Here is a 26155-nt window from a genome sequence, read left to right as displayed (position 1 = left end):
ACAAACATGGCGGAATAGTAGTCATGACTGGAGTATAGGTATTGAAGGGTAAGTTCTGTTCAAGAAAGACAGAAATAAAGGCAAAGGTGGTGGAGTAGCACTGTATATTAATGATGAAGTAGACTGTAAAGAAATGGAGTGGGTGAGGTTCTGTGGCCTGCAATGTGCAGGACATCAGCCTGGATGATCATGATGATCCCTTCTGGCATTAAAGTCGGAGTCTACTAGTTCAAACCTTATCAAGCCAGGTTGCTTTTAGGGTTCCTGCATCAGGACTGCTGAACCAAACATTCTATTTGGCAAAGGCTTGGTTCCTGAGAATGATGGGAAAATTCTACCTTTGAACAAATGGCACCCTCTCTTGAAGAGAATCACACTTTCCTCTGCAATACTATTTATATCATCATCAAGATGTTCCTTCTGAACATGGCAGCAGCCATTACACTCTGCAAAGCCCTGTGAGATGCTTCCTTCAAGATGGTCCCAGTCCCACTCCATTATGCAAGTTCTTCTCTATTGAGAAGTGGACTAGCCGAGATCCTGAAACCCCTGAAAGATGAAATTCCAAAATGGCCCTTCTAGAAGCCAAGATGTCTTCTGAGCTATAGTCTTTTTGGAAGCAGGGTTCAGGTGGAAGCCAAGAGGATTCAGAAGGTATGTGCCAATCCAAAAATCAATCCTTTCAGAGCCTGCGATGGGGTCCACAGGTGACACTTCCCTTTTGCACTGGAGATTAGCTATTTTAAGGTGCTGGGCTCTCCTCTCACAGTCTCTTCACCAGTCTCACCTCCGAGGCCCCTCTCGCCCCAGGAGCTGCAGCTTGCTCTTCATCCAGGTCACTATGATCCTCCCTCCCAAGGTACCAATGTTTTTCAAAGACTCTCTCCACACTAGCAGTCTCAGGCAGTTCTCAGCCCATGGTGCCACTCCCTCAGTGGCTGGCAGAGGTACCTGAGGCCACCCTCTTCTCAGGGACCATCTAAGTCAGCAGCCAATGTCTGTTCCCTTCTAGACTTAACTGCCTTTCCCTGAGCCCTTTCCTTACTATCTGGCACTCCCCCACACAAATCTCAACTCCCAAATGCCTCCTACCACGGAGTAACTGTAGGGTACCCGTCTCTGCAGCCTCTCAACACTCCTCCCTTCTCCCAGGGAGCAACTGTAGACTTTCCCAGCAGTCCCCCTCTGCTTCCAATTTCTTGGCTTCATAAATCCAGCCCAGCTCCTCGCTCCTCAGATGGGCTCCCCTCACTCAGTCATGGGATTACTTAGCCACCTGATTTCCCCTCAGCACTGGTCTCGCATACTAATTAGCCACTTTCTCAATCTGCATTAACGTTTTCAGGGCAAGTGTGGGGTAAACACCCCATCACAGAGCCCTAATTGCAACTAGTTCTGCTTTCAGTGCCTCTTGTAGCTATTTGGAACAGCTAAGTAACTGCCAAAGAGAAGTACCAGACTAATGATATAGGTCCTCAAGTACTCCCTGCCTCATTTTAAGCAGATTCCAAAGAGCTCTCATCATTTCACTGGGCACACAAATACCCTTGACTACTTCAGATTTGCCACAATGTCCTGGCAAAATTCATTCCTTTCATCTCCCTGTCCAAAAAGCAAAGCATTCCAGAAAATGATGGATCATCTGACAGCAATCAACACAATTATTAAAGTCCCATCTACAAAGACAAGGATCAAGAATACATTTGCTAGTTTCATGGTATCCAAAGGGACTGGTAACTTCCATGGTATCTTAAAACAAATAAATTAAAGGTGGAACTTTTTACAAAAAACTGTTTAGACTGACAAATATCCCATATATTTGTGATTCCATTAAAATGCCACAGACATATTTTTTCTTCTACACAGATTATGACAAAGTCTAAACTTTTGATGTCAGTTATATATTCCCTGGTGAAATATGAACCTTAATTACAGTATAATCAAAATAAGCTTCAGTTTATTTGAAAATGACATTTGATATCTCTGCAGTATTATACATAAATATTTACATGATACATATATCAGATGACTACACCTACCTTAAATAGGATTCCAGAACTCTATCTAGTCTTTTGTAGAAGGGTCGTGACGTAAAGTATCCACTCCAATAATGATTATCTCTGTCTGCATATGTGAAGAAATCTCCACTCAGAACAGGAAAAACTGAATTGCTGTTCTTTTCCTCCAAATTACCTGCTTTGCGCAGAGCCTCAAAATAATCTGATAAAGTCCCAAACTGGGCCTGAAACAAAATAAGAATGGTTCATGTGACTGACAGATTTCCATTTTCTTAGTTTAGAAATTTAGGGTTGAAGTGTAGGAACATGGTGACTTTAAATAGGTACTTCAGTATGCCTTCTGCAAGTAAGGTCATCACAGAAACATTGTTTTTTAAATAAAGCAGCTTAAAAATTTCCCTTGACATCTTTGATTCAGGGATGACATACATATCCCATCAGTAATTATTTCCAACTCACAAAATGAAAGCTAACTTTTGTGTTTCCAAGTATAAAAATATTCTCTGTAAAAAGCAACAACAGTTTAATCGAGAGTCAGATGAAGAAAACACGTTTTTCATTTCTCTCTTATAGGCACATATCAGGGACTTGAGCAAATCTAGGCTCCTGCTGTAAGAAAACTACCCTACATTTCTCTTGTGTCTCTAAAAGCTACCTATTGGAGTTTCGTAATCCAGCATCCAGCAATCCAGTTTATGTAGATGCCTGAAGAGATTACCTCTCATATAATGAAACAAAAGCACCCTTTTTTCCTTGATTCATTATCTTCAGTTTATTAGCTCTACTGTGTCACAGCACAAAGCTTGTTATGCTTTCAAAGCTATTTACAGACCATGAATAAAACCAACTAACATCTGCTTTCAAAGACCTTCTGCATTTTTCTTCAAAAGTATGCTTACACAAAACAGTTACATTTTTATTCAAACTTAGTGTTGAAAACAGGAAACTGAAAATAAGTCTAAAATCTTTACGTTTACTTTTAAGTGTAGTTGTTTTAAAGAGACGACAGTTGAGCTAACTGGAGTTCGAATCACACAAAAAAATAATAAATGGAGAGGGAACAGCACGGAGACATAAGACAAGCAACCTCCCTATGATCAACTGAGAATGTATATACTTGAAATACAGTAATTAAAAAGGCAGTACTACACAAATAAGGAGCTTTATAAATCAATCCTTTCATAATGTTTATATTAAATATGGAAACAAGACTTTTTCACAAACTTAAGTTAACTAGCAATTAAGATGTACTATTGTGAAAATAATGGTGTCTAGTTTGGGCGTTTTGAAAAAGATATTTGCAAATGAGTGATTTTGAATTATCTTCTTACACTAACATCCTTTGTTTTCTAAGCTTGCTTGTTTTATAATATGTACTTCAGTAAATTCACGTTGGGAAAAGAAAATCTCTTAGAAGTACAGTATTTCCACGTGGATGTTTTTGGTGACTCAGGCCTTTTACTTTTAATTTCTTTGTTTTTCAGCTCAGCTAATCAACACCTAAAAATCTTTCATTGTGTGAATTATACATCCATCCTTTCATTTATAATTTACATTTTTTTTTTGCTTTAGGAATGACAATATAGTTATAAAATAAGGCTAAATCAAGATTCATTGTCAACTCCCAGAACCCAGTACATGCCTGATCCTGCACCACTGAAAGCAACAGGAGTTTTACTATTGACACCAACAGACACAAGATCAAGCACATCGCATGTAAGTGAACAAATAGCCCTACTATAAGGGAGGATCAGCCACTTCGAATACTTTCTTGTGCATTGATAGTGCTTCTACCACACTACAGGATTTACAGATCTTATAGCTCAGTATGATTTTGCTATGATGCCCACTAAGAAAGAGATGGTAAGGATTACTAATTAACGTTTATTTTAGTATGTGTACTTGCCTGAGAATTATACTAGAACAATTTATCTTTCTGCAGGTATATCACTTGTTCACAAATGTATTACGTTTAAGTTTTAGCCTACTCAGCTATTAGTATCAAAGAGATAAAAACTCAGTTTTAAAAAAATATCAATACTTAAAGGAAAGCAGGATCATCAAATATTTTCGAATCATTAAATACCAATACTCACTTTCAAAGTGCCATACACCACTTTTATCTGAGAAACCATAAAGAACTTACATTAACAGACAAAGAATAGCTGAAAATTACTTTCATATAGAAGGTAGTTTAGCATCTCTCAAACAAGGAGATTGTTGCTGAAATGCATGTGAATGAGTGAGACACAAAAAGTGCACATTCCAAGAAGTCAGGAAGCAAGAATTTACTCACCTTGTGCAGTAACGATGATTCTTCAAGATATGTCCCCCATGGGTGCTCCACTGTAAGTATGCTTGTGTCCCTGCACTGCTGATCAAAGAACTTTGGTAGCAGAGTCTGTTAGTCCCGCACATACGCTGTCCCTCCTTGTGCACCGCCAAGGGAACTGGGTGGCTAGTGAAACACCCATAGGGACACACATCTTGAAGAATCATCATTACTGCACAAGGTCAATAACTTCTTCTTTGAATAGTGTCCCAATGGGTGCTCCACTGTAGGTGACTCCCAAGCAGTAATTCCACTGAAGGGCTGGCGGTTCAGAGTTGGGTCAGTTCCAGATGACAATTCTCTGGAGCTAAAGATTGAATCAGAGGCAGAGTCCCCATTGATCGCATAATGTTCTGCAAAGGTATGGACTGACACCCAAGTCATCGTTCTACAGATTTCTGAGATAAGGACATTCTTGGGGAAGATGACAGATATAGAGGTTGAACATGTGGAGTGTGCGCAAATACCAGCTGGAGATGTTATGTTGCAAACCTGACAACATTGCTTAATGCTGTTTGAGACCCATCTGGAGAGCCTCTGGGCTGATATTGCTGAGCCCTTGGATCTTTTTGAAATAGAAAGGAAAAAGCTTGGGAGACTTCCTAAGAGCCTTCGTCCTATCCAAATAAAAGGCCAGAGCTCTCCTAATGCCTAACACATGTAGCATAGCCTCCTTGGAATCACAGTGAAGCTTAGGGTAAAAACTAAAAAGGTGGATCAATTGGTTCGCATGAAAAGGGGAAGTCAGCTAGGGTTTGAACTTCGAGTGTGGTCTGAGTGTAATCTTGTCCCAAAAGAATACTGTGTAGGGGGATATGCCATGAGAACCACTATTTGCCCTAGTCTCCTAGCTGAGGTGAGTTTTCATTCACACTTACGTAAGTGAACAGCTCATGGGTTCGAAGGGAGGTCTAATCAGTCTTTTCATCACTAGATTTAGATCCCATGTAGGGGTGGTATGTTGGGGTTGTGGAAAAAGGTTTACTATACCCCAAGGGAAACATTTTGTGATTAGGTTTGATAGCATTGAGTATCCACTTACTTGTACATGAAAGGCTGCTATAGCCAGTAGGTGGACCCTCAGTGAATTGAAAGATTGTCTCAATTTTTTAAGAGCCCATACATAGTATAGGATCTTGGGAAGAGTAGCAGATGTCAGAGAAATTTGTTGGGAACTACATCAAGTCTAAAACATGGAACACTTTTACAGTGTGTCGTGTAGTAATTCCTCTTGTACCTCCTCCGGGCAGGAGCTTTCTATGCATTGGAACCATGAAGGAGACAAGCTTTGAAGTGGAGAATCCCCAGGTTGGGATGAGTGCGTCCTTTGTTCTTAAAGAGGAGGTATGGAGTGGATTGGAAAGAGATCGTCAAGCACATCATGAGCTGTGACAGTTAAGGGTTACCAAGTCTGTCTTGGCCAGGTGGGAGCAATCAGTATGACATGTGCTCCTTCTCTTTTTATTTTCAATATGACTTTTGACAGTAGGGGAAATGGGGAAAACGCATAGAACAGGTTCTTGTCCCACGGAAGAACAAGAGAGTCACCCAGAGAGTGCTGTATTATCCTTGCTTTGGAGAAGTAGTGTGGACATTTCCTACATAGGGAAGTGGGGAACAGGTTTGTGGTCGGTGTACTCTATTGCCTGAATAGGTCATGAAGAACTGCTGGGTTTATCTCCCATTCATGGGCATGTGGGAACTTATGACAGACTGTCTGCATCGAGTTTTGTATGCCAGGAAGGTAGACTGTTGACAGTATCATATTATGGGAGATGCATCTGTTCCATAACTTTAATGCTTCTGCACAGAGGGACAGTGACCTGGCTCCTACTCATTGATTTATGTAATACATACAAGCTATGTTGTCTGTTAGGACTCTTGCTGACCAAGAGAACACACGAGAGAAACAGGTGAAGGCATTCCTGACAGCCTTGAGCAAGAGGAGGTAAATGTGGAGGGATGTCTCCACCGATGATCTTTTGCCTTGTGTTGTAAGGTCGTTTACAGGGATGCATTGGCAGTGAGAAGTAATGACAGGGAAGTTTGCAAAAAGGGGATCCATTGCCAAACATTTGCTGGGTTTTTCCACCAGTCCGGGGAGCTTTTGACCTTGGTGGGCAGCAACAGAGATTTTCCTAGTCTCTCTCTGGTCAGTACATCAAGCTGAACCACATCTGGAGACACCGCGTGTGAAGCCTGGAATGAGGTATCCCTGCTGCACCAGCCGCCATATGCCCCAAGATTTGGAGGCAGTGTCTGGCTCATATTTGGGGGCTCTTTTGTACTGTCTCTATAAGCATGGTCAAGGAGAGGAACTTGTGGTGGGGTAGGAGTGCTTTGGCCTGTAACAAGTCAAAGTCAGCCCCTATGCATTCCAGGAATTGTACTAGGGCGAGAGTTAATTTCTGGCTGTTGATCTATAAGCCCAGTTCTGTGAACAAATCTATTGTGGTTTTGGTAATCGAGCAAGCCTCGCTGAAGTAGCGGGCTCTGAGGAGGAAATCATCCAGGTACAGGTAGACCATGAACCCCTGAGATGGTATGTGAGTGGCCACTATTGACAGTACCTTGGAGAATACCCTCACAGTTGATGACAGCCCAGTTTCCTATTCTAATGCTGGAATAAACATTGCTAGAGTGACCATCTTGAATTTTTGAGCTGTGACAAACTTTGAGCGCTCAGAGGTCTAGCACGGGTCTCCAACCTCCCTTCTCCTAGAGCATTAGAAAATAGTGACAGTAAAAAAAAAAAAAAAAAAAAAAACTTTGCCTCATAGTTGTTGAGGTACTGGATCCATGGCTCCTAACTGGAGTAGCAATCTCCTGTCACAGTAAACTCTCGTGAGAAGAGTTCCTGAAGAGAGACGAGGAAGGATGTTGAGGTGGTGGGAGGGATAAAGTAAAAGAATATCTCCAAGACCCATCAGTCTGATGTTATGTGTTCCCAGGTGCTGCAGAACGTGGCAAGGCAGTAGCCAAATGGATGGGATAGAATGGCCAACTTTAGTGATCGAGGGGAGTGGTCTGTCAACACTTCAACCAACATGTCAAAATTGGTGTTTTGAGGTGGAAGGTTGAGACATGGAAGACTGTGGACCTGATGGTTTACATCTGGAAAATCTAGATTTCTTTCTTTGAGGTTCATAAAAGCATTGAGTCAGGTAGTGAGAGGTATGGGATTTATGTTGACATGGCAGACTAAAATCTCTCTTTCGTCTGGGTGTATACATCTCTAATGAATTCCTAACACAGTGGTTCCCAAACTTGTTCCACTGCTTGTGCGGGGAAAGTCCCTGGCGGGCCGGTCCAGTTTGTTTACCTGCCGTGTCCACAGGTTCGGACGATCACGGCTCCCAGCGGACACGGTTTGCTGCTCCAGGCCAATGGGAGCTGCTGGAAGTGGCGCAGGCCGAGGGATGTACTGGTCGCCTCTTGAGTGCCAGAATTCTGGCAGTGCCATTGGTGGTACGGAGAGAGTCAGGGATCTCTCCTGCACCAAAAGCTCTGGTGCTGGATGGGGCACTGATGGCAGTGCCAAAAAGTACAGCACGTACTGGCAGTGTCTCCTTACTGGAGTGCTCTCTGCTCCAATCTTTTTCCACTGGGTACTATTGGCTTGGTGCATGTACCCATCAGGTCCTTAGGTGCATCGACAATACCTGCCACTCTAGATCTTCATAAGCCATAGAAACCAGGCTTGGATTGTCTCAGGTTTCAATACAGGAGATCTTCTACGGCTAGCTCAGGGCTCACTCTGGGGACTCAATGCTCTTTTTTGATATCTTATGAGAGGTGTCTGCAACTGGTTTCTTCGACCCACAGTCCTCAGATTTTGAGGGCTGTGGAGAAAACCTACACTTTTGGGTGACGCCTGGCATGGATCCAGAGAAGATTGGAGGACTGCCTCCATGAAGATGATCTTCTGTCTTAAAATCCTGTCCTTTCAAGACCTGGCTCTGAGCTGTTGGAAGAGACCACACTTCTGTGTAACGTGGCCTTCCCCAAGGCAGCATATGCAGCAAGAGTGTTTGTCTGGCAAAGGGACGGCCTCTTTGCAAGACCAGCACTTCTTGAAGCCCAATGAGCCAGACATACCCCGGTTGGAAAAGGGTCCCCAATCAAAAAAAGGAGGAGGGTTAACGTTTTTTGTTCGTTTTTTGAAGAGAAAATAAAGAGAAAAAGCTACATCTAAGACTAAGACGACTGACTACTAGAAGTGTTAAAGCAAACTAACGATCGCAAATGGACTGCTAAGGGCTTTGTCTCTAGCCGGGGCAGTTGAGAAGGAACTGAGGGGGGTTAGTCCATCATTGCTTGCTAGCCTCGTGGCACGGCACAAAGAGGGACAGCGTCTGTGCAGGCCTAATGGACACTACTACAAAAGTTCTCCACTCAGCAATGCAGAGATGCAAGCACACTTACAGTGGAGCACCCATAGAGACACAAATCAAAGAAGAACTGGAAGATATTCAAAGCAATAAGAGAGGTAAGAAACTCTCTTAAACTTAAAGGCTATTGTTTAAAGTAAACCACTATGGCCATTGTTTATATTTCTTACCAAGTGCTACATATAGAACAATTTCAAGCCTTGGAAGGAAAAAAATAGTCTGACTTGTCATTAACCTCAAGTATACTCAAACTCATCTATCAGCTAAACTATACACTTTTATTTTAAGCAATTTTCTTCTATTTTTAATTTTATTTTTACAGTTGTGGGATGAGTTGGGTTGGGGTAGTGCTGACAGCGGGTCTGCTGGGGCCCAAGATACCACAGCACAAAATGCAGGGGAGGCAGTGATCATCCTGGTTCCGTGAAGCACAAGGTGCTGGCCAGGACTGTAAGAAAGAGAAAGAGAATGAGCCCCTAGCTGTATGGGAGGCCAACCCACCGTTGAACAGTTTCTGCCCAGGGACAGCTCCCACATGCCTGGCTGTGGTGAGTGAGTGAGCAGAGCCGTGACAACAGAGTTGCAGAAGTCTCCCTGCACTGCCACAAGAGCCACTCAACAATATTGTGGTCTCCCCATGGCAGGGAACTCACCCTCTTCCTCATGCAAGTCATGACCAGGGGTCTCTGCACTGCCTCACCAGGATTGCAGCCTTCCTCTGAAGCTTGAGCCTGTCATAGACTCATAGGTCAGAAGGGACCAATATGATCATCTAGTCTGACCTCCTGCCCACAGAACCCTACCCATCCACTTTTATAACAACCCCTAACCCAGGACTGAGTTATTGAAATCCTCAAAATTGGTTTGAAGACCTCAAGCTGCAGAGAATCCACCAGCAAGCGACCCATGCCCCACGCTGCAGGGGAAGGCGAAAAACCTCCAGGGCCCCTGCCAATCTGCCCTGGAGGAAAATTCCTTCCCGACCCCAAATATGGCGATCAGCTAAACCCTGAGCATGTGGGCAAGACTCACCAGCCAGCACCCAAGAAGGAATTCTCTGCAGTAACTCAGTTCCCATCCCATCCAACATCTCCCCGCAGACTATTGAGCAGACTTATCTGGTGATAATCCAAGATCAATTGCCCAGATTAAACTATCCTATCATAACATAACAGCCTGTAGGGATTTAGCGTCACTGACCCTGAAGTAGTAAATTAGCTCTCTGTAGAACCACTATCATGGACCTGCTCACTCTCTGCCCTGACAGGAGAGCTGCAGAGGGCTGTTTAGGCCAGTGACAAGCATCCATGCAGGTATGCCACTGTTAGAGATTATTTTTCCATTTACTGACAGTTATTGATTAAAATCAAATCCTGTCAAGCCTAACTATAAAACTTGATCAGTACTACCTTCCTTATTCACCAAGAGTTTCAGTTAAGCTATAGCAGCATTTAACTAGCTTTCTTCATGATGCACAACAAATTCATGCAAAATCTCAGTACATCAGAAGGTGCTAAGAAATGAAATAGGAGTACACAAAAAGTTTAAAGTAGGGCTCATTAATGTTAGTGCAGGACTACAACTATTTGAAAAAAATAAATATGCAGTTTACCTTAACATGTAACTCAGGATGAGAGTTCATAAAATCAAAAAGCTTTTGATAATTCTGGTATTGCTGATCCCATTCTGAGCTCTCACTGTAGCGGAAATCATCCCCTAATGGAGTCAACAAAACTTTAGTACGGAAAAGCTTTGACTTCTTTCTGTACTGATCTAAAATCATCCAAGCCCTTGGAAAAAGAAAATTATAAAATTTAGAATATAGAAAAGTAATCACTGGACAAGACAACAAATGTGTAAAATATATTCTATACCACACCCTACAACTAGCCTTGCAAAATTCCACTTGTCCTCTTACTTGTGATAACTAAAAAGGTAGGTTTTTTCCTCCCTAATAGCAACATATTAAATAGTGGGTAAATAGGTTTAGCAGCTGAGCTAGTAAAAGTGTTCATAAATAACCATGACTGCCACTAAAATCTTTTCAGTACTGGTTTTTTTCTAATTAAAAAGTTACCTAGGTACATTTAATATAAGAAATACTGTCAATATTGCAGTTACGTTAGTTACATGCCAACGGTAGCCAAAGATTTTAGAGAAACTATAAATCTAAAGGTTTTTAAAACAACTTATCTACTTTTAATGCATGTTCTCAAAGAGGTTGCAGCATGTACACATTTAGAATGGTCTGCAAACCATTAATGCTTAAAATTTGGGAAGTGGGAGAGTTAAATGTTATACGTGAAAGTTTCTCTGAGTTACAAATATTTTTCCAATATATCCAAAATCTGTAAAAATTTTAATAAGTTGTTTATTTTTTTAGCTATATAAACTGTTTTTACTTAGAATAAGTTTTCTGTTATTGTCATTAATAGGTAGTTTTAAATCATGAATGAATAAACTGTAGTCATTGAGTTACATGGTCTGCTGAGACTAATATAACCCACCTAGAACCAACATTTTCTTGTCTGCGGCCCCTTTTGTAGTTTGTCATTAGCCAGACTGAAAATGTTGAACTGCCTTGCCTGAACCAACACCTCTGTGAGGTCAGACAGAGGTACTCTGAATCTAGGGTACGTATAGTCCTCCCCTCAGAGAAGCTGGTATCCTATCACTTACAAACTACAGCAATTGGCAGTATAGAAGAGGAATTCCAAAAGAAGTTCATTTGTGGTTCAAATTTTACATGTGCACTCTGAGGCCAGACAACATTTTGTCAATATCTGTGATCACCTGCCCAAAGCTACTTGTGTGATGTGGAAAAAAATAGGTTAATAAGCAAGGGATTTTCCCTTAGCACCTCTTCTTTCCTGTCTTCCCTCTCCAATTTCTTTCTCAATCAGTTGCACACATTGTCAATGGGTTTCTATAGCATAGGGAGGATGGAATACTCATACACTGAAGAATAATCAGGGCAAAACCCACCAAATCTTAGATCTGTTGGACACGAGAAATATCTGTGTTATGGAACCATACCTCACCCCACCTCTGAGGCCCCCGTCTCCATCCCTTCTGGCTCCCTGGCAGCACAGTACCAAATGTGTACTTCCATACATTCAGGTGTTGATTTCTGTTATATTTGCCTAAACTCTGAAATCTATTTTTTCTAATCTTTTGATTTTATAAACACACAATTTTTTTCAGCTTACATTACTGATAGGTACTATCAGCATAACTATTTTAAACATTTTTTTCCTTCTTATGGGAATATTTAGGGTTTTTTTTAATTAATTGGATTAGATGTGGGAGTTATATGCAAAGATACACTGTATGCTCCCACTGCTCACCCTCAGAGGGTATATCTACACTGCAAAGAAAAACCCATGGCGCTGAATCTCAGAACCTAGGTCATTTGACTCAGGCTTATATGGCTAAAAGTAGCAGTGTAGACATATGGACTTGGGCTTGGGCTCCAGCCTGAAGTGCGAGACCCTCCTCTCTCTTAGTTTCTGAGCCCGAAAAGCTACCCTGTTGCTTTAGGCCCACAAGCCTGAGTCAATTGATCCAGGGTCTGAGACTCAGTGTCACTGGTCTTTTGTTGGAGCGTAGACAAACCCAGAGAGATCCTGACGTCATCCTGGCGCCTGACAGTACAGAATTTGGAAAAACAGATATGATCAAATAGTCTGATAAGCAAATTGTTTGTACCTCTTCTTGGTACTCATAGAACATAACTGACCCAAGAGTTGTAGACTTGTTTATCACGAACTGCAGAATTAATACACTAGCTCAATGTATTAATTTTAATTTCTCTTACGGTTACCACTTTCATAAATTGTACTAGCAACTGTTTTGGGAATTGACACATACAGTGCATATGTAATAAAAATTATTTCTCCTATGACAATCGTCTTTTTTAAACATTAAATCAAGCAAGTTGTGATGTTAATAAGCATTGCCTTCAACAAGCACAAAAACACTTTCAAATTACTGAATTCCACTATACTTATAGTACTGTACCTGTGCTGAACATTCCCAGTATGAATGGCCTCAGGAGGAACTCTCCAGGGACAACTTACTCTTCCTCCAGGAAGACGCTTAAAATCAAACTGGCAACAGATTTTAGGATCTGGACCACAAGTATGAGGAATATCATAGCTGTAGAAAGGCATCATGTGGCAAAGGATATCTGTACTGGATCCCAAATCTAAAAGTACGTGAACAGAAAACATCTATAAAATAAAGCCATATTTCATTGTCTAAACTAAGTTAACTGTCTGGGCCTCATCCAGGAGTGCTTTTAATATGTCAGCCTAAAATACAGTGCCATTTTGGAGATCTGGACCCTGATTCTGCATCATTTAAGTCACTGGGAGTTTTGCCATTGACTTAAATTAACGTAGGATCAAGTATCTAATGATTAAGTTATCTTAAAGACAATACCTCACTGAATAATTAATTGTAATTGAATTTTCCTAAATTCTCGTAACAGACAAAGTCCATTCTTCTATATGTTTTTATAATTCAATTTTTCAGTGGTGCTTACCCAAAAGAATTCCCACTAATTAATTTGCATGGAGAAATAATTTATTTAGCTCAAATAAGACAGAGGTACATTTTTCCAAACAGGTCAGATTCTCTTAAAATAAGAAGTTAAAATTTTAGTGAACATCTCAGGGTTTTCTCTTGAAGAGGTTCTAAGTAAAACAGTATCAGGAAATTACTATAAGAAGATACTAATAAAAAGTAAATTAAGCAAGAATTACTACTATCATGATTTTCTAGAACTGTCAACATTTACAATCCTTTGATTAGATATTAAAAAATAGGATTGTGTTTGGTAGTTGGGTATAACGTAAGTCAACTAGAAATTCTGACATCTGCAGAATCTGGATGCAATGTGAGTTTAGTCATAGGAAGCAACAGGTAGAGCAGATTGCTGACTGTAAAGCCTATCTATCTTTGTGTGCCACCTATTTACGTCCTGTGCTTTCAATATACCTGAAAACTTCCGAACACAAGAACTCACTAGACAATTTTGCAACAGAGTTTGGAGCTTCCCACTCATTTCTACTTTAAATATATGAATAATTCAGTAGAGAGGACAGAAAGAGGGGTTTGGTCCTGCAGCTAAGAATAAAGGTTGCTGTGATATGAACTGCTATACTGTAGGAAGAGGGACACTGTAGGGAGTGGAGACAATGAGTGAAGAGTGAGGGGAAGCTAACCCAACCAGCAGTCCGGTTGGGGCCTGATTTTCAGTATAACCCGACAAGAGAAAGAGACACTTATCCACTCAGAACTGACTCTAGTAAATCAAAATATCACATCACCATGCATATGAGAAGTGAAGTTGTAGGAGTTCTACACTGAAACCCCAAAATAAAACATCTGAAAGGAGTGCTGAATTAAAATGTACAGCCTCAAGGTCCTTACCTTGCAGACACATATACATGTGCTTAAAGAAACACAAGACTACTGCCAAGCAAATGAACAGGACCATTCACTTCAATGGGCTTCCTTCCACATACCTCTTAAATGCTGCACATTCTGCTTAGAACAGCCTTCCCAAATCTATTTGCCAAACCACCTCCCTCACCTCACTCAAGCTCTCCTAAACATTCAGTGCTGCCATTTTGCCTATTAAAAGCAACAGAAAAGAAAAATATAAATATCAAAAAATTCAAGATTTCTGAGGGGTGAGGAGGAATAAAAATCATGATTGTCACCCTTCTTTCAATTTTCCCCTTTATTACACTTTACACTTGCCAGACATCAGAATTTAATTTGCAAACTTTTCAAGACAGGGACCATGTCTCCACTTGTTTTGAGACACATCTCTTTTTAAAAATCATCATTCAAAACATTCTAATTGAAGGAGCAAACCACAACGCAGTTGGCTCTCCGATGGCCCTTTACCCATCTATCAAATAAGCAACATCCGCTTGGCTGGGATTAAGATAATGGTATAAAAATCAATGCTGATGTAGTCATCTAAAGTAGGGACACATTACAGATTTAGATTTCTCTTTATTATTGGAAGGCGACATAATTATATTACATACTAATGCTATGCTTTTAATACTTCTGCATTATTAGACTGTAAACTGATTGGCACTGAGTCATATTTCTCAGCATACTACTACACTGGGGTCCCAATCTGATCAATGAACAAACACTAACACTCTAGATCCTCTGCCAACTTTTGGTAGTCAATTTATGCAAAACTAATACAAGCTTTAAAGTTAGCATGCAAGTAATTTTTAACAATAATTTAGTATTTCATAGGATTTTACCAAGAAATATGCTTAATAGATTATGCACTAGATTGTTAAGAGTTAGCTACTTTTTCTTGATGAACTTGTTCAGTCTTAATTTCTAAGACCTTACGACCTCTTATCCACTCAAATCTAATTTCCCACTCTCATTCATATCCCTTCAGGACATCTAATATTAGGCAAAGGGTGATCAATTAATATTTTTAAGTCTGCAGGCGATCAGCTTTCTAGGTGAGCTGAAAAATGGGGGTGGGAATTGGCTTTTTACTTCTTTATGGATATGAAAAAAGACCTGAGTTTTTTCAAAAAATTGTTTGATTTTTACCTTCAGGTTTTGGTTACACTTGAAAATTACTGGAGAGTTAGAGAAATTACGACAACACAAGAGACTGAAAACTGAGCAGGTGAGAAGAGATTTTGATTTTTGCAGCAGGGGTCTTCTTAGTACTTATTTAATTCCAATGCCTGACAAAAAGATATGACACCTTCAACTGAGGTCCTGGTATTCACAATACATATACTCAGATATCCCCAAGAAATCCTTTGCAATTCTAGGGAAGAAAATATGCAACATTCCTGACGTTTTTAAGATAAAACAGCAAAAATAAGACAAAAAAAGAAAACCAGAAAAGTGTTTTGTTACCTATCAAACAAAAAAAGCCGAAACCATTTTAAAAAAATCATTTACAGGAAGAATTAAAAGTGACTTCAATTCAGAAAGACTAGAATACTCTGATGCGAACCCAAACCCTAGGACACTAAGGTATCATCGGTGTTTATTTCGACTACCATTTAGAATAGCTATGTCAAGTTAGAAATTGAGCAGCACACATGAAAAAGTAAGTTTAACAACAAAAACTACTCCAGGATGAAGACTATGGTTAACAACTTCACTCCTCTGGCACAATGGAACTTTCAACAATAAGAGTAAAACTAGCTCACGCAGTACACAGAACTTTCTCTGGAACCAAGCCAAACCAAAACTGTGGAATAAACTCCCACAGGAACTAACGACCATTACAAACCTCACCAGCCTCTGTTTTAAGTGAAAGGCACATGTTTTTGATGAGGTCTACTCTAAATCCAACAAATAGCAATGTTAATTATTTTTTTAAATTCTGAAACAAAAACATCCCATTACACACTCTCCTCTCCCTGGGGAAAGAATGAATGAACTAATACATAACAGATTTTAGTCATGCTGCTTAATGTACTACTGGAAAGCACTCACACTATGTAATGAGCATGGTGTAAAAATATATACAAGAACAGAATATACATTTCTAGCCAATATCCATCTGCTGACATTTATATTCTATACTGGATACTTAACCTTTAAACCTGATCTATATCCCGCTTGTATTTTTGAATAGGGATTGTTTGGCTAGAGCTGTTAATGAGACTAAAGTTTTTTTGTTTCGTTTTGTTTTTGTTATTACAGCAGACCAGAATACTCACTTAACAATTCTGATGTACTAGATTAAACTTTATCCTTTGCATTCTAATTCTACCACCCCAACTGTCTGAGAAGATTAATTACTCTGAAGAATCCTGCTTAGTAAAATTCTGTTTGAGAAGATTAATTATTCTGAAGTCTTGCTTGATAAAATTAAAAACAAATGGAAGAATCATATCCCCTTCTACACCTTCAAAGCTCATCAAAATACCTGAAAAATTTTGTTGAAATTTTTGTTGTAAGAAAAAAGTCTCTCTCTGCATCCTCACTCTACTCTTCCCTCTTTTCCCTTACTTTTTTCAGTTGGGGAAGGGGAAAAAAAAAAAAAAAAAGAAAGCAAAAGAGAGAGAAAGGGGAGAAAAAAAGTTTCCCGCTTTTTACTTCTTCCTGCCCACTGAAAATATGGGGAAAAACATGTGTTTTGTTTTAAAATGTGAGAAAACAACAAAATTCATATTTTAAATTCAAAATTAAATGACGTTTCTCTCTCATTTTTGACAGAAAAGACAAAAATTCTGAAAAAAATCACAATTTTGAACACAATGTAATGTGTTCCTTTCTTTAAAAATGTTTTTTGCACCAGTAAAATATTAAAACTTTGACCAGCCCTACTTTTAATTACTTAATACATTCTGCACTAAGTAATCTGCTTGCTGTAGAGGTTTTCACAACTGTTTATTCAATGCCTATTTCCAATTCTCAGGAGGTCTGAAGCAATAAATGACAGAGTGATACCAAGAAAACAATACATACCCCAGTTCTGTCTCCAAAAAAATTCTAGCGTCTTCTGGGTTGCAAAATATTTTTTAACTGAGTAATGGACTCTCTGTATAACCATGTTGGAAAATCCTGAGCGTTTCAGAAGGTAAGTCATTGTTGGCGAATAACCAAAGGGATCAACGGCCCAACCAGACTTCGGTTTTACTCCTGTTGAGTAGAAGAATATGTCAGAAGTTTGTGTCTTTCCTTCTTATTTCTCATTTCAAAGAACACTACATCCATATTATTCAACCCAGTGTTCAGAAGTCAAGTGGTGAAAAGCACTTAGTTTAAGAACGCAAGAACGGCCATATTGGGTGAGACCACAGGTCCATCTAGCCCAGTATCTTGTCTTTGAACTGTAGCCAATGCCAGGTGCTTCACAGGGAATGAACAGAACAGGTAATCATCAAGTGATCCATGCTCTGTTGCCTATTCCCAGCTTCTGGCAAACAGAGACTGTGGATACTTCAGAGTGTGGCTAATAGCCACTGATGAACCTATCCTCCACGAACTTACTTATCTAGTTCTTTTTTGAACCCTGTTATAGTCTTGGACTTCACACATCCTCTGACAAACAGTTTAAGTAGATAAATGAAAGAAAGAAAAAGAAACTAAAGTCTGTTTAAAACACTTTATCATTACAAAGTATAAATAGAAACGAAGCATATACATATACAATTACAAGTAGGCCAATCTCTTGTCCTTCATAAAAACCTGTAAATAGAATCTATAGTATTTCTACTATTGCTGTCTATTGCTTTTTTGTTGTGTCATAATATTTCATATTTTACTTAAAACCCCATTAATCAATTAGAAATATATAAAAATCTCAGTTTTCATAGAAAAAAGTAGTAGTAAGCATCTGGCCCGTACTTCTAGAAAGAAAAGGTGGAAAATGTGAATGCCGTAAACTCAAAAACAAGATGGCAAATAATAAGGATCCATGCTTATTATTTTGAAAATCTGATGATATTTTGGACCTGATTCATGAATTTTGAAAAGTTGGTAGTGACAATACTGGTGCTTCCCAATTCCTTCATTCCACAGGTTCTTCACAGGTGCTATATTAAAGCAAATGTTATTCCTCATTTATTATGCTTAAGTAATATAAGTTTCTTCCACAGATCAAGACAGAAAAAATAATAGAAATGATCACCACAAATACAGGTGACAATCCTGCAATTTACAACGTATAGGCAGACCACTGCACCCACGCAGTATCAGTGACTGCCATTTCAGAAATTGTGAATCAGGTCCAAAGTCACTTTTCAGAATTATGGCTGTCTTAACAGAGTAGACATGAACAATATTCCTGACATATAGGCTTTCAGAGTCACAAACTCAGCAAAAATGTAACTATCTTTGCACAGATTTGTTTCTCTGAAAATAGTTTAGCTTGCAATGATGCCTACTTATAGTCAGTCATCAAAACATTGTATAACACTTGCTGACTGACTTAGTTCTTTGTCAGTTTTTAAGTTTAAACATCAAGTTGTGGGACAAAAATTACACATATATACCTAGAGTCTTCTCCAGCCACTGATGTCCTTCTATCAGCTGGTCAATTAAAGCAAAGTAATGAGAAGAAGCTTCATCAGGCATGACCCATCCTCCTGTTACTATTTCAAACTGGCCATCTTCTATTAATCTGGGAGAAAAATATTTAGTAAACTTGTGTCCAGAAGTGCAAATCTGATTTAACAAAATAATATATCTATAAAGTAAAAATCCATGAAATTTAGCATTCACAGTAATAGCACTGAGCATGTAAAATTTGAACTACTATAGCATAAAAGGGAATATATTGTAGCACTTATAGAATCCATTAATTTATTGCAATAGATGTTCACATGAGAATAGCGCCAAAATATCTACATTTAACTATTTCACTGAAATCCATTTTAGCAGAAATACTAATGAGCTTATCCCACAATCTCAATCCCTTTCCCATAACCAACCTACCTAGGGGACAAAGTCACAGAATGCCCTCCACACTGTCAAATCTTCAACTTCCCATTTCTTCACTTCCATTATACAATTATGCACTGTCAATGCAAAAATCTTGCACATGCAAATATTGAAAGTCTAGGTCGCTGTAAATTAAGCTGAATTTAACAGAACACCATAGGGGATGCTGTATTAATTGTTCTTTAAATTTCAAGTGTAATTCAATAAAAGCCTCCATTTTAGATAATTAATGAAACTTGTAAGATTACCTGTCTGCCACACAAACCAGGTATTCTGTCTCAGAATTTAGATCCAGTTTAATGCAGAGTACACAGGGACTTGCTTATAGCAGTCACTGCCACTCCCACTATAAAAAAGAGCCAAGGCTATAAGAGCTGCTCAGCACTAACAAAAATGGACACTAAAATCAACCCAAACAAACATCAAGTAAAACATATTTTGATGCTATTGTGACCAAACATTTCTGTATTCACACCGTAAGCACTACTGCAATAATCTTGGTACAAAATATGCCTTGGGAGGTATCATTTGAAAACTAATAACTCACTGGTCGATAATATCTTGAAATGAATGTCGCAACACTGAGTAAAGTTATGAAATCTCCCCGTATAATGTTAAAGGCATACATTCAAAACTCATGTAGCCCCAATTAGGTAGAACTGGTCAAGATAGCCTGTGTTACCAAGGGAATGTATGTTTAAGACAATTTGCATACAAGCTGTAAACAGAGTCCTCAGACAGACAAAAGAGTGAAAAAAGAAATAAAATCAGCATTTCATCATATACAAGTGAAAAGAAACAGTATAACCCCTCTTCTCCATCAGACTCCATGTATCCTTGCTCTCAGCTAGTCTGAATTGCATCTCAAAATGTCATAGCTATCAGAGAAGGCTGTCTTTGAGATAAACTGTTGCACAACAGAGACCAACACAGAGACCCTAGATAGTTGTTAGCAATCTAACAAAAAATCTTAGTATAGACTGATTTTACTATAGATCAAGTACAATAAAAGCGACTCTGCACTTTAAAAATATTTTTCTAGTGCTTGTAAACACTATATACACATATATAAATAGCAGGACCTAAAAAAAAGTAGATGGTCTCAAAGCACTCTGACCATTTTTAACTTTCATAGCTAATTCACGCTACTTTTAAGCCACGAAGATCAGTGCTGAACAATTCATATATAACATGGGTACTGAGTTCCACTAGTAATATAGCACAATTCCTTTCAAAAGAGTAAAGAATTAATTGTACATTAGATTGTGGGCTCTTTTGTTTTTTTGTTTGTTTTTCATCAAAACAAGACAAGGTTAATTTGTTTCTCTTTGCTGAGATACAGTAATAGATTTCAAGTATAAGATGGGTAGCCGTGTTAGTCTGGATCTGTAAAAGCAGCAAAGAATCCTGTGGCACCTTATAGACTAACAGACGTTTTGGAGCATGAGCTTTCGTGGGTGAATACCCACTTCCTCAGATGCATGTAGTGGAAATTTCCAGGGGCAGGTATATATATGCTAGCAAGCAAGCTAGAGATAACGAGGTCAGTTCAATCAGGGAGGATGAGGCCCTGTTCTAGCAGTTGAGGTGTGAAAACCAAGAGAGGAGAAACTGGTTCTGTAGTGGGCAAGCCATTCACAGTCTTTGTTCAATCCTGAGCTGATGGTGTCAAATTTGCAGATGAACTGAAGCTCAGCAGTTTCTCTTTGAAGTCTGGTCCTGAAGTTTTTTTGCTGAAGGATGGCCACCTGAAGGTCTGTTATATCGAAAACCTACTGACCGCTATGCCTACCTTCATGCCTCCAGCTTCCATCCCGGGCACATCACACGATCCATTGTCTATAGCCAAGCACTGAGGTACAACCGCATCTGCTCTAACCCCTCAGACAGAGACCAACACCTACAAAATCTCCACCAAGCATTCTCAAAACTACAATACCCGCATGAGGAAATAAGGAAACAGATCAACAGAGCCAGATGTGTACCCAGAAGCCTCTTACTGCAAGACAAACCCAAGAAAGAAACCAACAGGACTCCACTGGCCATCACATACAGTCTCCAGCTAAAACCCCTCCAACGCATCATCAAGGATCTACAACCCATCCTGGACAATGATCCCACACTTTCACAGGCCCTGGTGGCAGGCCAGTCCTTGCCCACAGACAACCTGCCAACCTGAAACATATTCTCACCAGTAACTGCACACCGCACCATAATAACTCTAGCTCAGGAACCAATCCATGCAACAAACCTCGATGCCAACTCTGCCCACATATCTACACCAGCGACACCATCACAGGACCTAACCAGATCAGCCACACCATCACTGGTTCATTCACCTGCACATCCACCAATGTAATATACGCCATCATATGCCAGCAATGCCCCTCTGCTATGTACATCGGCCAAACTGGACAGTCTCTACGGAAAAGGATAAATGGACACAAATCAGACATTAGGAAAGGCAATATACAAAAACTTGTAGGAGAGCACTTCAACCTCCCTGGCCACACTATAGCAGACCTTCAGGTGGCCATCCTGCAGCAAAAAAACTTCAGGACCAGACTTCAAAGAGAAACTGCTGAGCTTCAGTTCATCTGCAAATTTGACACCATCAGCTCAGGATTGAACAAAGACTGTGAATGGCTTGCCAACTACAGAACCAGTTTCTCCTCTCTTGGTTTTCACACCTCAACTGCTAGAACAGGGCCTCATCCTCCTTGATTGAACTGACCTCGTTATCTCTAGCTTGCTTGCTAGCATATATACACCTGCCCCTGGAAATTTCCACTACATGCATCTGAGGAAGTGGGTATTCACCCACGAAAGCTCATGCTCCAAAACGTCTGTTAGTCTATAAGGTGCCACAGGATTCTTTGCTGCTTTTACAGTAATAGATTTCACACTAATTTTGTTTTCACTTGCCATCCTGTTGATATATTTTTTTCTTGTCAGGATTTAGTGAGACTGATAATATAACAGATCTCTAAAGAAGCTCGAAAGCTTGTTTCTTTCACCTAAAGAAGTTGGTCCAATAAAAGATATTTCACCAACCTTGTCTCTCTAACATCCCAGGACCAACACAGCTAAAATATTGCAAAAACAAATGTAACTGACCAGCGTGACTGGTTTATAAAACCAATACCTGTAAAACCATTCTTCCCCCAAAAACAATCTCAGTGACAACTACTGTAATAAATATTTGAGAGACAGATTGAGAGAGAAAACATCAAAACAAATCCTAGAAAAATGTGATCTCTGTAAGTATTAAATATCAACAATAAGGATCTTTCTAAACACAGCCAGAAAGTAGCTTGCTTCAAAAGATAATACCTCTGCAACCCTCTGCCAAACAGCTATTGGTCAGTCAAGAAGATGGTTACCAGGAGGTCTCCTCTAATAAATCAGTAAGTTCAGCAGTACTTTAAAAATTCCCATTAGCTTGCTTTACCATGCAAAGCAAAGGGAAAGATATGTAATTATGCACACATTCTAGGACTAACTCCCTTACTTCAGACTTCTGTAGATGAAAAAGATCTAAAAGGAGACTATGAAATCTTGGACACAGACCTTTTTTCTCTCCTTGTAAACATAAATGTTGAATTTTTTTAGTATGCTACATTATTCCAAATGGCTTTATCACAGGGGATTTTAGATCACTTGGTGAATTGACTTTAAATTGTAGGGCCAAATTTTGCCACTCGTATTTACCTGGAGTAGTACTGTATTCTGTAAAAAATCTCATTGATTCAGAAGCGACTCACATAGTAAGGTACTAAAGCCAGATTTTAAAAGGTATTTAGGAAACTAAAAATGCAGATAGGTTGCTTTCAATTATTTCACCCAGGTGTTTTTGAAAATTCCACTAAATCCCTATCTGTATCATTTGATACTTAAAATACATTTTAAAAATTTGGCCTGTAGTCACTAGGAATAGAGGTGGCAAAACTGAGTATCATGGAAGTGGAGGCCACAAGCATGGCAAAGTCCAGAACAGACTGGTAAAGTAAATCTGCTGCTGCCTGATATGCCACCAGCATGGAGACTCTTGGTGCCCGTGTTGCGTAATCAGTATTGCACTACACAAATGCCCCACGGCCAGAATCAGAGTCAATGGTACCGTGTCCTGGAGGTTTCAGCGTGATATCAGGGAGTGGTTTGACAGACCTGCTCCATCCCACATGCTGGAAGTGATATGGTAGTGGTCTGTACTCTTTTTAGAGGAGGAAGAAGAGTTCCCACGCGCGCTGGTCCCAGTCAGTTTTATGGGACTTCTTTCTTGGCACCCCTATGAAGGGTGAAAGACCCCTCCTTCTCTTGGGGGAGATGGCAGCACTGGAACACAGAGCAGCCTCATTCACCAAGTCTGAAGGAGACCGCCAATCAGACACAGGGCTTTGTACCAAAACGGGTCTCATGGCCAGCTCAAGAAGGTGCTGCTTCAAGCATAATTCACTGACTGCCTGGGTTCTTTTGGTGATCAACTTAAATATAAGAGCACCACTCCTTAGTACGCCCCTTGCCTGAACACAGCAAGTGCCTCATGTAGGGATCACTATTAGGAATCGCTACACACACACACACACACACACACACACACACACACACACACTCTCTCTACATGTAGTACTTGAACCCTACTGTGGGCATCGCACAGGGCAATAAGTATCCTAACACTATCTAGAATACTACTAACTACATAAAAACTATATACAGTACATGGAAAGGTAATTCTCAGAAAACAGATAAGTTGAATGTGAAGTGATAACCACTGAGTGTCAACTCCAGTTATGGGCAATGAGAAGGAACCAAGAGGGGGTTGGGGTGGCACCACCTCATATAGCCAGAGGGTGGGCTACACCCACAAGGCATGAATACTGTCCCTACGTTTACTGCTAGGCAAAATTCTCCAGCTCTTGGTTGGAATACACAGCTGCATCTACTTGAAGAAGAAATAGTATTAACTAAGCTGATTGGCAATGGTCTCAGCACACGAACGGCCTAACAGTTAACCTTCTAGAGGTTTTACGGAAAAGTTGTAAAAGAGGGGTTTTGAAGGAGGATACCAAAGTAGTTGTGCAGATGTTTATAAGATGTCCTTCCCAAGCATGAAGGTTCACATCCCACCATGAAATACATAAATAACGTTATCAACTCTTGTGATTTTAATGAGAGTCTTGAAATTTGTTCTTTTTATCAGAGTCCCAACTGTTGGAGTTTTATGATTACATGAGAATATCAGATTTATTTAAGTTTCTAGCCCACATCTTTGTAAAGAAGTTTGAAAATGTGAAAAATGAAACTTTACAGGTTAAAAACCAGAAGACAAATACTTCCCCTCTTCTTTCAGTCTCATGATTTTTAAACCAATCAATTTTGGAGGAGAACCTGACTCAGGCTTTCTGATCACTTTCGGTTCACAATAATGGGGAAATCTCTTAAACTTAATCTGTATTCATCTTCTACTCTACATTCTCAAGATAGATGGAGCAAACCAACTTATTTGAGAACATTAATTTTGGTGGAAAGTTCTTATTCACTCAGAAGCCCCTCAGGTGATCAGCTTACATTTTCAGGACTATCCCCACAAATTAAACAGAGAGGCTTGCTTCCCCCCCCCCCGCCCCCTTTTTTGTTAAGGGTAGCTTAAAATCACAGAGATTATCCTATTGACATTAATAAAAATGTTGACACTTTCTCTAAATTTGTATCAGAGGGGTAGCCGTGTTAGTCTGGATCTGTAAAAGCAGCAAAGAATCCTGTGGCATCTTATACACTAACAGACATTTTGGAGCATGAGCTTTTGTGGGTGAATACCCACTTCGTCAGATGCATTGATTTGATTGTTCTCAAATAAAAAAAGTAGTCCTTGCACTAGAGTTCATCTAAGGAGGACAATTTATTTTTTCTTGCTACAGAGTGTTGTCAAAAACATCAAGGATTTAAAAAAAAAAAATCTGATGAGCACCTCAATTCCAGAAATGACCACTTAAAAAAATGTAAGCACCACAAAGAATTTAAACTATCAAGGAACCCATTATCCCAATGGTTTTTAACTTAGACTTGATTTTAACAAATAAGGAGGAACTTGTTGAGAATTTGAAAGTAGAAGGAAGCTTGGGTGAAAGTGATCATGAAATCAGAGAGTTTGCAATTCTAAGCAAGGGTAGAAGGGAGTACAGCAAAACAGAGACAATGGATTTCAGGAAGGCGGATTTTGGTAAGCTCAGAGAGCTGACAGGTAAGGTCCCATGGGAATCAAGACTGAGGGGAAAAACAACTAAGGAGAGTTGGCAGTTTATCAAAGGGACGCTATTAAGGGCCCAAAAGCAAGCTATTCCGATGGTTAGGAAAGATAGAAAATGTGGCAAAAGACCACCATGGCTTAACCACGAGATCTTGCGTGACCTACAAAATAAAAAGGCGTCATATAAAAAATGGAAACTAGGTCAGATCACAAAGGACGAATATAGGCAAATAACACAGGAATGCAGAGGCAAGATTAGAAAGGCAAAGGCACAAAATGAGCTCAAACTAGCTATGGGAATAAAGGGAAACAAGAAGACTTATCAATACATTAGAAGCAAGAGGAAGACCAAGGACAGGGTAGGCCCACTGCTCAGTGAGGAGGGGGAAACAGTAACAGGAGACTTGGAAATGGCAGAGATGCTTAATGATTTCTTTGTTTCGGTCTTCACTGAGAAGTCTGAAGGAATGTCTAGTATAGTGAATACTTATGGGAAGAGGGTAGGTTTAGAAGATAAAATAAAAAAAGAGCAAGTTAAAAATCACTTAGAAAAGTTAGATGCCTGCAAGTCACCAGGGCCTGATGAAATGCATCCTAGAATACTCAAGGAGTTAATAGAGGAGGTATCTGAGCCTCTAGCTATCATCTTTGGGAAATCATGGGAGACGGGGGAGATTCCAGAAGACTGGAAGGGGGCAAATAT

General features: G+C 39.7%; 1 protein-coding gene across 2 annotated transcripts in view; it reads right to left on the bottom strand.

Annotated features, from left to right (window-relative positions):
- The window catches only part of MAN2A1 (mannosidase alpha class 2A member 1), a 200208-nt gene that overhangs the window by 114603 nt on the left and 59450 nt on the right, over positions 1 to 26155 (bottom strand). For both annotated transcript variants that reach the window (XM_050945620.1, XM_050945619.1), the window contains exons 5-9: positions 18758 to 18885; positions 17229 to 17402; positions 12762 to 12948; positions 10354 to 10531; positions 2040 to 2242 (exon numbers count right to left, since the gene is read on the bottom strand). In XM_050945620.1, coding sequence (XP_050801577.1) covers positions 2040 to 2242; positions 10354 to 10531; positions 12762 to 12948; positions 17229 to 17402; positions 18758 to 18885 — 870 coding nt within the window. The remainder of the gene's footprint in view (positions 1 to 2039; positions 2243 to 10353; positions 10532 to 12761; positions 12949 to 17228; positions 17403 to 18757; positions 18886 to 26155) is intronic.

This window comes from Gopherus flavomarginatus, chromosome 3 (genome assembly GCF_025201925.1).
Source record: "Gopherus flavomarginatus isolate rGopFla2 chromosome 3, rGopFla2.mat.asm, whole genome shotgun sequence".
Classification (NCBI taxonomy): domain Eukaryota; kingdom Metazoa; phylum Chordata; order Testudines; family Testudinidae; genus Gopherus; species Gopherus flavomarginatus.
The sequence above is the reverse complement of the archived record's forward strand: the minus strand, read 5'-3'. Positions and strand labels throughout refer to the sequence as shown.